The 17,070-nt window shown below is 38.9% G+C and overlaps 2 protein-coding genes across 4 annotated transcripts; both read right to left on the reverse strand.

The window, feature by feature from the left end:
• Nucleotides 1-893: 893 nt before the first annotated feature.
• On the reverse strand, nt 894-7,582 carry kera (keratocan). Its single transcript, XM_056748924.1, has 3 exons — nt 7,467-7,582; nt 2,495-3,363; nt 894-1,973 (listed from the first exon to the last, which is right to left on the reverse strand). Exons 2-3 carry the CDS (start codon nt 3,348-3,350, stop codon nt 1,810-1,812), a joined length of 1,020 nt encoding a protein of 339 aa, XP_056604902.1. The 5' UTR covers nt 3,351-3,363; nt 7,467-7,582; the 3' UTR covers nt 894-1,809.
• A 3,661-nt stretch (nt 7,583-11,243) lies between these two features.
• lum (lumican) lies at nt 11,244-16,854 on the reverse strand. Of its 3 annotated transcripts, none has more exons than XM_056748110.1 (4): nt 16,766-16,854; nt 14,007-14,064; nt 12,301-13,191; nt 11,244-12,218 (listed from the first exon to the last, which is right to left on the reverse strand). In XM_056748110.1, exons 3-4 carry the CDS (start codon nt 13,172-13,174, stop codon nt 12,064-12,066), a joined length of 1,029 nt encoding a protein of 342 aa, XP_056604088.1. In that variant the 5' UTR covers nt 13,175-13,191; nt 14,007-14,064; nt 16,766-16,854; the 3' UTR covers nt 11,244-12,063. The 3 variants fall into 3 exon arrangements, with proteins under 3 accessions (XP_056604088.1, XP_056604087.1, XP_056604086.1); XM_056748109.1 differs by lacking the exon at nt 16,766-16,854 and adding an exon at nt 14,312-14,434; XM_056748108.1 differs by lacking the exon at nt 16,766-16,854 and adding an exon at nt 14,140-14,278.
• Between the last annotated feature and the right edge of the window lie 216 nt (nt 16,855-17,070).

The following is a 17,070-nucleotide window of genomic DNA, read 5'->3' on the forward strand; positions in this document are numbered from 1 at the left end:
ATGCACCCCCGTACCCGTCCTTGTGTGTGATGGTAAGAAATGAGACCAAGAAGAGTGAGAGATTGGGTTTTGGTCACATCTACACCAGTGCCCAACCCATACCACACTGCATTGCACACGCACTAAAAGACAACATGGCACACAATCTGCACGCTGACAGACCCCCAGCTGCGAAAAAGCCTTTAATCCCTAATAACCCTCTTTGTTTTTTGTTTCCTGAAGAGACAGATAAGTTATTCAGTTCTAAATATGAGATATTTGTCTTTCTTTTCCTGAGGTGAGCGTGAGGCATGCTCTGCTTTCATGTATGGATCTGCAGGGCCCCTGCACACAATGGGCCCTCTGTGATATTTTCTGTTAGCGGAGCACTGAGAGGGAGAAAAGGCGTCCATTCTGTTCTGCAACAGAGCTCGGCGCTAAACGCTAACCTTGAACACACTGCAGATGAAGACTGCTTCATGCTAATTGTCTGTTACCTCCTGCTAAGTAACTTGAAACGAATCTACATGTTGACCTCATTTACAGCAGGCATTTAGATTTTGTGCGTCTCCAAACCATAATATCAAATTATTAAGACCATACACAATATAATTTCAATCGAAAACAATTTAATCAAGAACATCAAACAGAAGTTATATTGAATTATTCCAGTGACAAAACACAGCTGTCAGAGTTGGTAGATATTTATTTTTGAACCTTTTTCCTACAATGATTGCAGAGAAAAACGAAAAGCATTGTGCGTCGAAGAAGAATATTAACATTATTAATATCTTTAAACGAGTCTAGAATGTTCACTGGTAGTACGATTAAAAAACAATGACAAACCGTTTATCTTGAAATCTAGTTAATGTCACATTCGTCAGTAAAGGACTTTGTACCAATATGCTGGAAAGCATTGATTGTACAAATATGTAAAAAAAACAAAATTGCGGGAATAAGTTCACAGTTTCTTTAAGAAAGCAATTTAAGCAATTTAAGAATAGATAGTTTGACACTTAAACTGAGAAATTAAGTCTAACCTCAGACTTGTGTTGCTGCTATTGTGACTAAACGTAGCTTGGAATAAAATACAAGAAATCTGGCTTCATAAGCAGGCCATAACTCAGTTGTCCAAAAACACCCCAGAAAGATGTGGTGAGGTAAAATGTGTTCTGAGTATATTTGGTTAAATTCGTTTTATATTAAACATATTCTCAGGATAGGGAAATTATATTACTTATAAGGACAATTATTCAGTGGAGCGTACATTTTTAAAAGGTAATGCTAATTCTCACCGTGTAGGCTTGCTAGTTCTCCATATATATAAAATGATAGGTAGGCACTGTGGTTTTACAATATATCCATGAGGAACCATTAAATGAACCAGTCAAATGAATCTCTACCCTGTCGAAAAGACCAGCATATATTAACACCTGTATGTGTTTTGTTAGGCGGGATGGTTTGCATTGTGGGATGTTGGCGTTTCCACCAGGCCCACCAGTTTTTAGGTCAAGCAGCTTTAGCAAAATACAATGCTGATTGACCAGCATTATTAGATGTTTCTGATTAAAGTATGACTTTGTTAGGCCACAAGCTAGCCCAGCAAAAACCAGTCTGCATTATGTCCAACATGACAATAAATGCCAGTTCACACTACTGCAATATTTTCAGCAGGGTGCTGACGGAGTTACCTTTTTTATTTCTGAATTTCCAAATAGCTAGTCCTTAATTGGACCATTATATTGAATCATTGGACCAGAACTTTATTTTCCATTCACATTCAGATCTAGTTAACGATATGGACCGGAGTGTCTCACTGGCATCACACCTTTATATCACAATCGCCCTAAGAAGACGGAAACACATCATCAGCTCTCGTGGAATTGGGGGCTTGATCTCATTACCATCAAGGCGAAGGTAGCGCAGACGAGGACCATTGTCACTAAAGTAGTCATCAAGTGCCCCAGCTGGACAAATATCAGAACTGTTCACACCTATGGAAATGATAGAAATATTAATATATATTCATACATTTTTTAAGTATGGATTTATGATATGGAAGGATAAATATATCATGCATTCTTTAAAGTCATGTTGAATTCAAACGGGAAAATGTTTTGCAAAGTGTTGCAGTGATTATAAATGATTTATCCGTGCATACCATTATTATTTTTTTATTTCATTTGCACTTGTAATCTTTAAACTAAACATTAAGATCCTCTCCCCCTCTCAACAATAACTCTTCACCACATGATGCAAGTACCAAAAAACAGGTAGGACCATACTCGCTGTCCAATGGTCAAGCATATTTAGCTGTCACCTCCAGGGCCCATTTACAACAAACCAATCAAAAAGGGAAGGGCAAAATAAAGCCTCGCCCTACAGCTTTTCTAATTTCAGAAGACGTTTCGTTCGGATATGTTACAATACGGAAAAGAAGTCAATAAAAACGTCCGTTTCATGGTGACTTTAATCCATTGATTTTTAACGTTCGCAGGAAATTATGTGGACTTACTTTTGATTTTGTTGTGATCCAGATGCAGGTGTTCCAGTTCAGGGGAGATGACGGGCATGTCAGTGAGCTGGTTGTAAGAAAGCTGCAGGTCCAGTATGCTGGAAACATTAAAAACTGTTTTTGGGATGCCTCCATTTGCCAGTTTATTACGGTTGAGCCTAAGAGATGACACCTTGGGAAGACCCTTGAAGTACTCGGCAGGAATCTTCTCAATATTGTTGCTGTCCAGAAATATCTGCGTGGTTGTTGGTGGCAGACCAAGGGGCATGCTGTTCAGTTGATTCTTTGCCAAGTTGATCTGGACCAAGTTGCTCAGACCTTTCAGGTTGACCTCTGTCACTGCGTCATCCTGCAGCTTGTTGCTCTGAAGATCAAGCAAGATAAGATGGTCCATCCCAGAAAAGACTCCAGGTGGGATCTTTGAGATTTTGTTCCGGGAGAGCCGTAGCTGTTCTAGATTGCTTGGCAGAGGAGATGGAATGGAAGTCAGCAAGTTGTCCTCCATGTACAGGTGTACAAGGTTGGGTAAGGCCTTGAGAGCATCAGCCTCTACGCTTGTGATTTTGTTGCGGCTGAGATTGATCCATTTTAGCTGTGTGACGTTGCGCAGAGCTTCAGCTGAGACCACATCGATGAGGTTGTTCTGAAGGTACAGGTACCAGGTGTACGGGGGAATGACGGGTATGTGTTTCAAGCTCTTGTTGTCACAGTAAACAGCATTGGGAAAGTTTGGGGGGCAGCGGCACTCTTTAGGACATGCTTGGAGCTGGGATATCAGGTGCTCGTAGGGCATTTCCTGAGTGCTAACTTGACCTACTGGAAGTAGGGCCACACATGTAACAATGAGCCACAACATGACTAGGTTCAACCTACAAAATAGATGAGGAAACAAATGAGAAAGGTCTTGATAACAAAATCAAAGAACAAAATATCCTATTCTACATTGTAAATGTTAAACAGTCTTTAGTTTGGTCAGGTACAGTTGTCCTAAGTATCGTGACACATCTACCTTACATTTCCCCAGGGTCAGACTAAGTGGATAAACTCATTAAAATAAGAACAGGAAGATCCTTTGGTTGAAATTATAGCATCTTGTGTCTCCTAAGAAGTAATCTTCTTAAACTTACAATGTTCTGCCAGGTCAACTTTAATTGCCTTAAGCCTGACATGGTACTTATTCATCTTCTTTCAGAAGTCTTGGAAAAACCTTGTAAAGTTTCTGAATATTTGTCAATATATAAAACATGGCAAGGCCTGAGATAACACCTGGCTCACATATGAAAATAACAGGCCCTGACACTAGAGTTTATGTTCCTTCAAACCTTTAAAATACAATTTATAAATACATTTCTTTATTCATTCCAATCCAGTAAACGTTTCACCTGAGGTTTCTCAAGCAACATCAAATTTACAGCTATATGATACTCATTAATATTAGGTTTGTGCTGAAACATTCTTATTTCTGCTGACACCCACATTTTCTCTTGGCTAGAATGTCTTCTGTAAGCAAAAACCGATCAAGAAATAATATGTTAACACATTTTCAGAGCTCCATAGCTGAGCTATCTCATCTGGTAGTGGTTTAAATATTTGATCCGGTTGCTGTATGGAGATCATTTTTTAACAGGTAAAAGTCTTTCACTGAACCTGTAAATATCAAGTCCTGAATACTTAATCAGGTCAGGTGGAGCCAACTTAACCTTTGAAGATCTGTCAAAACAAGACGAGAGTTTTAAATCATCCATCATTTGCTGGGTCAGTTCTGATAACAGCTGCATATATAACTCATAGTTTTACCTCGCATGCCCTAAATATTCCTCAAACCATTTCACTTGAATGTTTACACCAACATTAACAATAGTTTGGGACTTACCTTTGTTTTCTTGTCACTTGAAACGGCATAGAGGGTTGCTACGGGTATGAATGTCTCAACTCTGAGATACCTTGCCCTCTTATGCCTCTATTTGTAGTGTCAATGGCACTTCATAAACCTCTTAAGGACAGTCACACTGGACACAATCTTAACCAATCATAGCCCTTTGAGATCAAGAATCGTAATCCCGTGAGCATGGATTTTGATTAAACCGCCGTGTTGGCCAGAAGTCAGCATGGGCCTTGGCCCATTTATAATGAGGCTAATACAGGCTAACCCATAGAGATCCGTCGGCCTCTTCCTTATCCTCCCTCACTCCAGTTGTGTCTTATGTGAACACACATCTTTGTCAGGCAGAGGGAACTCAGACTAGACACGAGTCCGTGACAGATGCAAAACTACGTGTAGCTTTGTCTTGATCTTGAACTTTAAGGTTAGTGAGGCTAAAGCACAATTTTGCTGCCAAGGAACCAACATTGAATAAATCCTCCCTTTAAAGTTGTTTCTAAACTCCGTCTTCCAGATTGACTGGAAAATGTCAATTTATATTTTATTTCAGTTAAGATGTATTCAGACGCTTAGAAATTTGTATCACTGAAATTGGCACCAAAATGAAGTCCTCATGAGAGCACCAGTCTCCATTTAGAAGTAGAGATCAAATTGGTGTGTGTCTGGTCGTGTCCCTGACTGACTACCAAGGGGTGGTTTTATTTTGTCATCACTTGTTCTCAATTCCACTTCCAATCTTAATCTACGATCAGCATTAATCCAGTCTCTTACCCTCTCTTGTGTCCTAAAGGACAAAACGTATATACACCAAACTAATGCCCTTACAGATTTTAAAGCCCATTATTCACAGGAAGCCTTAAGATATCTAATCACTGGAGACGTCTGCTACAAAGTCTACAACAGTGCAGCTAAGGGCGATTGGCTGTGACATACAGACCATGACAAGGGTTTATTCTCAGGGCAGCAATTAGTATCTAGCTGCAGTGCTTGTAATAGTTTATAATAATATATTCTGATCATTTCTATAAAGATTTTAATACAATGCAAGCAGACAAGATCAAAGTCAATCTATTGATACATAAAATGTCAATTTAAAAGTAGGAAAATGTAACACAAAATTTTAACTTCCCCTTCGTTTTGTTTTGTTTTAAAAGTTATGAGGTGTTGAGCAATGCAATTTACCATCTATTTCAGAGTCAAATTTACAGCTGACTAGATGTCTCGGGGCAAGAGGCCCAGTTTAACTTCTAAGTGCTAAAGGCTAATGCAAGTACTAGAACTTGAAGTCTATATGGGCCTGTTTCAGAAAGGAGGTTTAGTGAAAACTGAGTGTATTAACCCTGAAATGAGGTAAACTCTTGGTTTTCTAATCATAAATAAAGTGCATGAATAAAGTAATGAATAAATACATACATAAATGCAGAAATGAAGCAATAAAGGAAATAAACAATCAATTAAGACATCAGACTGACTTTGACACGAGAGTCTTACACCCCACAGGTGACTTATACACCATGATGTCTCATCCTTATTACTTTCCTAATTATTTCAGGTTTTTCATTCATTTATTTAGTAATTTACTGATTAATTTATTTTTATTGGTATTTATCTTTTTATTCAATTCAATTAATTAATGTCGGGGTGTACGCGCTTGACTCAAGGTAAGCTTACCCAGAGTTGATAGAACTAACTCAAATCAGCTGTTCTGAAACCGGAAACTCAAAGTTTTGCATCTCAGTTTTAAACAACTCAGAGTTCACATTCAAACTCGGTGATGGTTTAACCACTTTATTGAAACGGGCCCCTGACCTCTAGGACTGTTACATCAAACATGTAATGATATTCTTTCTTGGTCAAACAACAACAAAAATTAAGTGGGGGAATCTTTGTATTCTTATACATTACAATTTTTGTGAAATATAGCCTAGTCGGATTCAAAGCAACAATATAAACAAACGCATACACACATTTGTGGAAGGAACTTCAATCGATACACATTCACAAAGAATGGAGTGCCCGTAGATTATTTCTGATGACAAGCAAAAGAAATAGAGAAGAACCGCTACTTTGCTAAACTTGGGTCTCCAATATTTTGAATTTAGACCGCAATACCAAGCTCACCACTAGATGCCAATAACCAATACGGTTTCTTTAAATGCAGCAATGTTACACGACCCATATTGTTTATTTAACACAATTATTATACAATAAAATAATAATATAAATTAATATTCATGTAAATTTCATAAAATCTGAATAGTTATTCTTATAGTTATCTTCTAACAAGATGTGTGCGTCCAAGGAAACCGGTCAGACTTTGATAGGAAATTATGAGAGGGAAAGATTTAACTCTATACCCTGCACTGTAAATATGTTTTTTGGATAAAAATGGTGATTGCTGAGAAATTAAAACAGACAGACACTTGTGTTCTTTGTTTCACCTAAATAGAAACACATGCTCTCAAAGAAATTGTTTCCTGCTTTGGGATTTGATCTGTAGGCAGTTTGTGAACACATTGTGATTCAGACATCTACAACTTTTACATTTGCTCTGTTTGGTGGACGGATTGCTGTCCTAATATTCCCTGTCCAGTTAAATTTTTTCCTGCTCGTGTTTTTGGACATATGATTATATTGTATGATGGCGAATATTATTCAAGCAAGAAGAGTAAAAACGTTAACAAAATTTCCCTTCACAATTGGGGATTAACCATAAGGGAATTGCATTCAATGCACGGTACCCTAATGTACACAATGCTACTAAATTATTAACCTCTTTTTCTTTAACAGCACATACAAGAAATTAAAGAAATGTTTTCTATGCTAAATATATCTAAAAGCACCATATTATGTTTGGTGCATTTGTGTCAGTTCATAAGCTGATAAAACACCTTCCTGACTACAACTGCATAAAATTCAAGTTCATGAGCATTTAGATGTTAAAAATTTAAAGAGGAAACTATTTTATGCAGCAGAGATACTGAGGAAGACAAAAACAAATAAAACGTTTCAACAATGAACCCCTTAACCCCTCTCAAACATCTCCTTGTTTCATCATAAAACATGAGAAAAACTAAAAAGCAACAATACCTGTTTGTTTTAGTCCTAGAGCTGATTATAGCTGGTGCAGGAGGAGGTACAATGCCTGGTTCAGGTTTTCTTAGTCTGCCTGTTCTGCTTGCCAGTGTGAGTGTAGTTTATCGTTGTTCTCGCTCTCTGTCTGGCCCAGACATGTATCAGAGCATTATTAGATTTCAATTGTAAGTAGTGTAACTTCCCTAAGGCCAAACCTTTGACATCGGCGGGTCGAACTTGAATAAAGGGGTGTGCGAATGTTATGCGTGTGGAGTTTTTTTCTGCAAGCATTAGATATTCAGTCATGGCATTTCACTTTTTGCAGGAATTTCTTTTTCTTTTTTTTCGCACCGAGGGGTCTACGGAGCCACAGAAAGTGGGGGCCCTTCGTACAACCATGACAACCCCAGATTTCATGTGACATGTGTCTTAAAAACATTTAACTACTCATAGAGCAATGGACATACCTCATCTCCATCCCTCGTCATCTCAATTTGCAAGATGTTTTAACACCCAAAAACTAGGTCACCCTGGGGCGACACACATAATTTGGCTGTCTTTCACACTGGCGAAAACTCGTCCCAACCCGTGAAAGGTGAACTGAGAGGAGGCATTGAGCTGGAATGCAAACATTGGTGGGAGATACAATGATGGTACATGGTTAATCTGTTTAATGGTACAGTCAGTGAAATATAGCGGCAAGGTTGCGAATTGCAACCAATGGCTCACTCCACCCCTCCCGTTCGAAACACTACAACGGCTGACAGATCATGGCGAATCACATGCAAGGATACCCGCAGTGTATGTAGATAGAAATAGCTCATTCTAAGGTGATAAAAACATAACGCTTCATTGTGTACGCTTTATTCAAATCTGAAGACAAAGTTATATATTCCATTTCTGTGAATAAATCCTCCAAAATATTACACACTGGACCTTTAATTGGTTAACTTCTCAATAATTTTCATTTATTTGAAAGCTTGGGCCTCTGAGCGTAAAAAAAATGGAACTGCAGTACATGGCAACCAAGCAACTTGTGCTTCAACATCTGGATAGTGTTTTGAAGGATACAAGAGGTCTGCAATTCTGGTAATGCAAGGATTAAAGTCCCACGCCGCATTTTAAAAGGAGTAGATCCGTTCCTATTCAATGGATCTTTTGTCTCCAATAAAAAAAGAGGACACATCGGTTCGGTGCTTATGTATGAAGGAGCACCAAATCCAAAACACCCACAAAGTCACACATGGTGTGCAAGATCTCCAGATGTTTGCTGATGCTCATAAAGGTCCACAAAGCAAAGTTTATTTTAAAACAAATCATATGTATTATATATTATAAATCAGATCTTTTGTCTGAACAGCAAAATTAGGTAATTTTATGTCATCTATAGACCAGGCCTTAGCAATTCAATTGGCTACTACAAATCACATTTTTGCAGATATACAATCTTCATTTAACTGTACAAACAACACAAGAAGAATTATTTAGCCCTGTGTTCATCAGATACTCTTTTAGATACAGAATAATTCATGCTCCAGCTAACGTCTCAGCTGTGAAAAGCTCAGAAAAGATATATCACAATGTTCTCCTTTCTTCACAAAGTCTCTCTAGTGTGTAATAAATGTTGATTCACTGGCTGTGGTTTTCTACGAAGGCCTCAGATGCACAGCTGACAGCCACATGGACACAAAACACATGACACAGCAACATTTAATTTTCACCATCTTTGCTGTTCCGTGTCCAAAGAATGTAAAATCCAGTTTAACATGGTAGCTGTGATTTGGAGCATGCTAGATTTTTTTGCTAAATTTGACATTTACTGGACTGCACCAAATGACCTACCAGCTTTAGGTGGAACATGGTGGCCATTGTGGCTGGCTGACCAACCAAATAGCAGCTTACACCATTACACCATCACCAGTGAGTATTTTGGACTGCTCATAGAATTCTATTGCTCATGTTTGAATCAAAATCAAACTATTCAAACCGCAATACACTGGACTACACAATAGGGATGTCACAATATGAGATTACCATCTGGGTGTCAAATGGTCACTCCAGACCCTCTACTCTTCTGGAATGCTGGGCTATGTGCCTACGAGTAAAATAAAACGCAGTCAACATTGGATCTGGTATGTGACTCCAGCAATTCTCATTTAGACAGGTATGTTTTGAGCCGTTCTTTAAAAGTTGTGAAAGGATGCTGCAGTTCGGGTTGAGGCTGGCAGTTCCACCACAGGGGAACCGAATGAGTAAAGGTCATTTTACTCAGCTTTTCTGTAGCTCAGTGGTAAGAGCATTGCGTCAACAGCGCAAGGTTGTGGGTTCGATCCCAGGGGATTGCAAATACCTATGTAAAATGTATATGATACAGCAGTGTAAGTCGCTTTGGATAAAAGCGTCTGCCAAATGCATAGATGTAAATGTAAAGGTCTTTGCAAGCGATTTGGTGCCTTGCTTTAATGGAACAACCAGGCGTCGCTCATTTTCATACCGAAGATGACGGGAGGGGATGTAGATCTGGAGCACTGAGTCGAATTTGCTGTCTTTCTTAAGGCCAGTGTCATCGATTTAATGTGGGCGGAAACTGGCTGTCAGTAAAGTTAGAAAACATGAGAGGTGTAACATGGGTTCTTTTAGGCTGATTAAAAACTAGACGTGGAGGTGCATTCTGGTGCATTTCCAAGGGCTTGACTGCATTGGTTGGAAAGCCGGCCAGTAGAGAATTGCAGTAGTCAAGTCTTGATATGACCAGAGCTTGGACTAGCAGCTGAAAGACATGCTCCGACAGGAACGGCCTAATTTTCCTGATGTTGGTAGAGCACATACCTGCAAGTTCGAGAGGTTGCTGCGATGTGAGAGGTGAATTTCAGCTAGTCGTCGAACATCACCCTCAGGTTCCTCGGAGACTAGGTGGGTGTTATTGTTGAGGATCCAAGCCCTTATGGTAAGGTGGTGTTCAATTGATGGGTTGGCCGGTATAACCAGGAGTTCTGTCTTGGAGAGGCGGAGTTGTAGGTGATCAAAGATGATATGATCAGAAGGCAGCCAGAGTCATGTTGGCTAAATGTTATACTTGCAAGTCACTTTGGATGAAAGCATCTGCCTAATGAATGAATACATGTACAAATAAATGTAAATGAGATCAGACTTGCGGAGACAGACTTAAATGCAGCTTTGAAAAATCTTGTCTCTTTTGGAAGACACGCCAGAAGAAGATGTTTCCAATATAACGTAGTTCGGCCACCATGGCCCTGATTTAAGACAGGACCAAAAACAAAACAAAACTCTCTTCAGCATGCAGAATAACAACATTTTCTATACTCAAGCCTGTCTAAGATGTATGGAAGGAGTTGGATGAAGGACAGATTCATACCAAACGTTTCTTTCCATCTGTCTGTAAGCAAGCAAGAGAAAGACAAATACTTTAAGGAAGTGGACGAACGTCTATAAGACAAAACTAATCAAATAAATTAGCTTGTCTATAAGTTGAAGCATAAGTTTATGGATTGTTTTTAATCAGCATTGAGATTGTAGATTTAAATAAAAATATAAGTATACATTCAAATCTATGTGTAGATATTGAAACATGTCATTGTATTATTATAAATGATATGACAAATGTATAATTATTTAATATTTATACAGTTGATATTTTAATATATGTCAAATTAGATATATGCATACTGTTATTATTGCTTTAAATGTATCCATGTCATCCCTAAGATAAATTATATTAAATTAAATATTTTGTGACTTCCATGGATGAGATAAGGTCCATTTCCCCACATATATAAGAAATCTGATTTATTCAATTAAAGATGAACAAACTTGTATTTTTCCACTAAACAACAACAAATCAGAGAATTTTACATAACAGTGAGCTGTAATCCAAGGCCTCATTAATTTGAGTGACATAATGATGACGTAAATGGTGTATTAAATTAATAAAAAAATCCAAAGCTGTAGTATTGTAAGCAATAACTGTTACAAACGGTATGATGAATTGCATGCAGATAGAATACAGTATAAATGTTGGCAGTGTTTAGAACATGTTACGCTACTAGTTTGCTATTAATAAACATTTTACTTACTCTTACTTACAGAAACCCTACTATAAAAATTTGCAAAAAAATATGCTTGTAATATGTAATAGTTTAATCTCATTTCAGCATTATGAATAATATGATTGCAATAATAACACATTCTGAGTGATTAAGATGTTTAACATGCGGAACAATTAAGATGAAATTAAATGACATCTACAATGAAATTTGATGACACTAAGCTATAGTAATTTTTTTACATCTGTGTTTCTCTTTAGACTGTAACATCTTGTATGTGCTCAAAAGCATGGTGAAAAGGTAGTACAGTTTCTATTTTCAAATGCAACTACCACTCCTAATGCAGTATCATTCAAAACTGTGATTTATTATGTGGCAGATTTTCACGATTTCACCGCAATTGCTGCCAAAATGTTTTCATAAACATTTTGGAGAGTTAATATTGTTGTCAAAGTGCAAACAAACATAGATGTCGAAGTGTCTAAAAAGATCAATAGCCTTAATACGGTTTGGGTATCATTGACTTCACATCGGAGATGATAGTGACCCTATTCAAAAATAATCTCAGCGGCCTGGCGTAGGCAGTTGGAGGTATCATCTGGCATGCTGCTGTGCTTGACGTTGTTTCCATCCAAACGCAGGGTTTTCAGTCTGGAGTAATTGACGGGAGAGCTGAACTTGCAGATATTAGACAGATCGAATTCTGAAAAGACAAAAAAGGTGCATTGAATTTGCAAGCTGTTGCAGATCTTCAACCTGTAAAATAAAATTTGGAAAAGACTTACTGTCTATCTCATTGACTTGCAGGTACAGGTGCTCGAGGGATTCGTTGATTTCCGGAATGGTCTTTAACTTGTTGAAGGCCAAGTCCAGCTCGAGAAGAGAGGACACGTTAAACACACCCGCAGGGATTCCCGAATCCACCAATTTATTGTGGGAAACACGCAAATACTGCAGGTATGGAAGTTTAGCCAGGTAGCCACTCGGGATGCTATCGATCTCGTTATTATCGGCGTAGAGCATCAACAGCGAAGCTGGAACCCCTGCAGGAAGTTTCTTCAGCTTGTTCTCACTGACGTCCAGCAGAAGGAGAGACTTCAAACCCTTGAAGGCCCCAGTGATGCTCTCGGTGGTCAGTTTGTTCTTCGACAGGTGGATGGTGGTCAGGTTTTCCATGCCAGACAAAGTGTTGGAGGGGAACGAAGTGAGCTGGTTGTCTGTCAACTTCAACTCATCCAGAGACTTAGACAGAGGGCCTGGGGGTTTGGTTAGCTTGTTATGACTAAAGTAGAGCTTCTCCAGTTTAATCAGTTTATCAATGGTACCAGCCCGGATCTTCTCACTGGTGATGTTGTTGTTATCGAGAACAAGCCAGCGAAGGTCGGTGGCATTATCGAATACGCCGGGTTTAACCTCCTCGATGTTGTTGTCCTGCAGGTAGAGGTATTTGATTCCACTTGGCACGATGGGGATGAACTTCAGGTTGCGTTCATTGCAGTACATAGCAGAGGGAAAGTTGATCGGGCAGTCACATTCTTGGGCACAGCCAGGAGATGATATTATCTCCATTCCTGCGGGGGAATCGTAATCGTCATATTCGTACTGGCCCAAACTTTGACATACCAGTCCAACCAATAGGAAACAGCTAAAAGCAAACATGGCCGCAGAGCTCAAACCTGGGAAGAAAATGAAGAAGAGAAGCAAAAAGAGAACAAAACAGACGTGAAGAGGTTTGAATGATTACATAAGCAAGCATTTGGAAAAATTTGGAAAAATAACAGAATATCTTACAGTCGGCCATAGACATAAACAAAACCCAGAGAAATTATTTTAATGGAAATTGATGACTTCATCCTCATAGGCCCAGACAGCCCTTCCTCCCATTGCAAATTAGACCCACATTGCATATGTGCAGATCCAAGTTCCTCTCATATTACATTAACCTTACCTCATACCTACACCTTTCTTTTCTTTGTGTGCAGTACAAAGATTTGCAAGTAAAAATGTTTACACTTGTTTGTAGAAACCAAGACTGGTAAGATAATATTTCATAATATTTAGAAAGAAAAGCAGATGTAAGAGCAAGTACTTGTGCAGTACTTATTTGAGCCTTACAGTAATTATTAAACACCTTTCCAATGTAATTTATAACAGCAAAAACTTGAACAAATTTTAAACACTGCACATTGTAAAACATGGTATATTGTGCTCTTTGTGCCACAAACTTTTCTGTGCATGCATCATGCATAAAAAACTGGCATCCACATTCTTTTCTTATCAAACTAATTATTAAATGAATGAAGTAGTCTTGAATGAACTGACAGCTCAAATATTATCAAGCTAAACTTCCACAAACTTTGTTCTTGCTTAAGTCATCCTAAAATGTGTCCAACAACATTGCTGATCATCTTTCCCAATCAAAGAAAAACAACCAAGAGCATTTACAAATAATTACAAAAACGTCAAACTGCCGATGCTAGATATCACTTACCTTTCTGCTGCCCTCTTTGTGTTTGACTTCAGGTAGAGTTGTGTGTGGCCCGAGGATTCTGGAGAGAAAGAGAAAGGGAGGGTGAGAGAGGTGGAAGAGCAGAGCGAGAGAGAGAGTCTCAGTCAAACCTTACATTCGCCCAAGTCTGATAGAAAACAGCAGTCATATGAGCTCCAGTAAGAGTTTACTGATCCATATGTATTCGAGCAAGGTTCACGTGTAGCAAAGCAGTTTGGGACATGTAGTTCTTCACAAGACAGACGAGAGCAGAGCTTTACCAGGGAGGGCTTGCAAAATATATATACCTGTATTGTTGCCACACACACGCACGCGCACACACTTTTCCATCAAATCCCTTCCAAAACTGTCCCACGAAACGAACCACATATTGTGCGAGACGCTAACAAAGCAACAAACACCTCATACACAATTCCATCCAGTCCCACTCCAAATATTTTTCTCATGAAAACGAAATATTCCTAACAAAACTATGTGGAAAATCAAAAGAAAGAGCTTCCAAAAAAATTGGCAACTTGCGATGGCATCTGCCTGCTATTAGACTACTGGCCTGTAAAATCAATTGTAAATAAGACGTGGAAAAATTGACCAAATACGACTTCTGTGGGCCAAACCAGTCTTATATAACTGTGTTGTCTATCATTGCCTGTAAGGCTAAGCATCTAAACGCAGAATGTCTCCCATTCTTTACAGCTGGAGGATTGTATATTATGAAATAGTGTGCCATCTTTTTATCTCAACCTTCATAAAAACCAGACGGCTTCTGTCTGGCTATGGTCATGGTCCACTATAACCTGGGCATGCAACTCACACATTATATATGGCCATAACTCATGAGGCATCTAGGAAAGCGGGTGCTGATTGGTGATCAGTATATCTGTGATAGCACGTGATGACTCCCAGAATGCGATACAGAAATATACCGGATGAGAGTTCAGTTCAATATGCGTCTAAGAGGATCTGAGATTACGCACCGTCTTGAACTGTTGAAGAATATAGAATTGTTTGTAGTCTAAAACTAGAAGATATAATATGTACAAAGCTTTGACTTTTGCATGACAGAGCATCCTGTATTTTTTTGGCACAATGTTTAACAGGAATAGTAGTAACCAGAATTATGAGGAAAAGATGGTGGTGTGGGATAGGTAATCAGCCGGCTGAATTCAAACTCAGCATCACGTTGAGCATCACACATGTCAGAGCACCTCTAGGCCATGACTCCAATGTCATTAGGTAGTCCAAAATTTCTCTCGATCCTGACAGCAACCGTGTCCATACCTGTCAAGAAGCTGACCCATGACCTCATCATTCATTCCTCATCTGTTTGCCCTTGAGCAAAGCCTTCCTTCTGTCTCTCCACTTACATTTCAGGTCTTCAGGGAAGGCACATGATGAGCTCGTGTAGGTTACGGACGATGATGCTGTGTTATGCAATAGAGGCAGGTCAGAGCAGACCTATGCAGGTGTACTTTTTATGTCGACGTTATGTCGCGACTGCCCTTAAACCCTTTATAAAGCCTTTTTCCATATTTACATTTTGAATTCAATGCAACGCATTTCTATATTTTTTTGTTTTTAATGTTATCTTGAGTGCACCGCATCATTGGCATGCAGGACTTCACGCAGCGTACAGATACACTGTACGGTATGTTTTGGCAAATTTAGACAATTTAAACCTACAAAATGAAAATTCTGTCATCTTTTAGTCACCCTGTTGTCATTTTGAACCAGTGTGACTTTCTTCTACTAAAGAAGATATTTTGAAGAATGTCAGTAACCAAAAACCGTTGGTCCCCATTGACTGTGTGACATCAAACCAATGCAAGTCAATCAGGACCAACGTTTTTATATTACCAACACTTTTCAAAATATCTTATTTTGTGTTTTGCAGAAGAAAGTTATCCATACAGAAATAAAATGACCAGAGGGTGAGTAAATAACATACCTACTACACACTGTATGCCATTCCTTACATTTTCTGTCATTTCAGTCCCCCTGAAACCTATAATCAAAACTGCTTTGAGACGGTGACCAAACTGCTTAGAAAGACACTGAGAAATGCAAACATTCACATTGCCACACCCTTATCATTATCTGACTGACCCATGCAAGCCATTTCCAGGGCCCGAATGGTATCTTTTCAAAGCAAAGCTTTGGAATGTCTTGCACTCAAAAAGTTCACTTATCGGGCGCTGATTACCTTTGTTTAAAATATCTACTGATAAGCACCAGCTCAGCAGTCTGTGGTTACTTTTCAAAGAAATGTTGAGCTCCAAATAGGCAACAACATGCAAAAATGAGTGGTACGTGTGAATTGTTATATTTCAATGTTTGAGTTCTAGAGGGAAGCCGGAGATGCAAATAGGAAAGGGTCTCTTTGAGAATATCTGAGATGTTATCAATCAATAACATCTTACATTTTTGTCAGTTCCTCGGATAGAACTATTGAATGGTTCCAGAAGAAGCATTAGCGCGCTGTAAGAAAATAGTTTTGCATTTTACTGCATGCTGTTTTTTGGAGCTTGACAGACATAGGCCATTTTGATGTAAGAGTTTCTAAACTATCCTTCAAAATTTCTCTGTGTGTTCGGAATAATGTGCGAATGGGTAACCAATGAGAGAAACTGGTTTGGAATCAACTGCATATTCAACAAAGAGCATTTTGTACCCAGCTGTGTTGTCTCCGTTTCTTTCCTGTCTGATGTCTGTGTCTAAGTCCCCATCAAGTGGAAAACGAATACCTCAGTATCCCGAAGATCATCGGAAAGATTTCAGTGCCCGTTCCATGAACAGGTCCAGCATCAACACGCTTCCAAGTGTTTATAAAACGATTTGTCTACGTGAGGGTTTCTGTTGAGAATCATTTCCTTTTCTCAACTCATCTGCATGCATCGGTGCATATATTCCTTCCGTTTTCAGAGGAAAATACAGAACCGCAACAGTGTCTGTTTCTTACAGCGCTAGACACTTCCAGTCAGTTTGGTCATTTCCACCGTTTCTATTTTTCCTGGCGTGGACATCTTCCAGACAGACAAAAATCAGACAG

This window comes from Triplophysa dalaica, chromosome 5 (assembly GCF_015846415.1).
Source record: "Triplophysa dalaica isolate WHDGS20190420 chromosome 5, ASM1584641v1, whole genome shotgun sequence".
In the NCBI taxonomy this organism is placed as follows: domain Eukaryota; kingdom Metazoa; phylum Chordata; class Actinopteri; order Cypriniformes; family Nemacheilidae; genus Triplophysa; species Triplophysa dalaica.

Bases quoted from the DNA above. Each gene is read 5' to 3' on its own strand.
- kera (XM_056748924.1), bottom strand. From the start codon at position 3,350: ATGTTGTGGCTCATTGTTACATGTGTGGCCCTACTTCCAGTAGGTCAA. The intron at 1,974-2,494 runs GTAAGTCCACAT...TCATTTCCATAG, and splicing joins GGATCACAACAAAATCAAAA to GTGTGAACAGTTCTGATATT.
- lum (XM_056748110.1), bottom strand. From the start codon at position 13,174: ATGTTTGCTTTTAGCTGTTTCCTATTGGTTGGACTGGTATGTCAAAGT. The intron at 12,219-12,300 runs GTAAGTCTTTTC...TTGTCTTTTCAG, and splicing joins GCAAGTCAATGAGATAGACA to AATTCGATCTGTCTAATATC.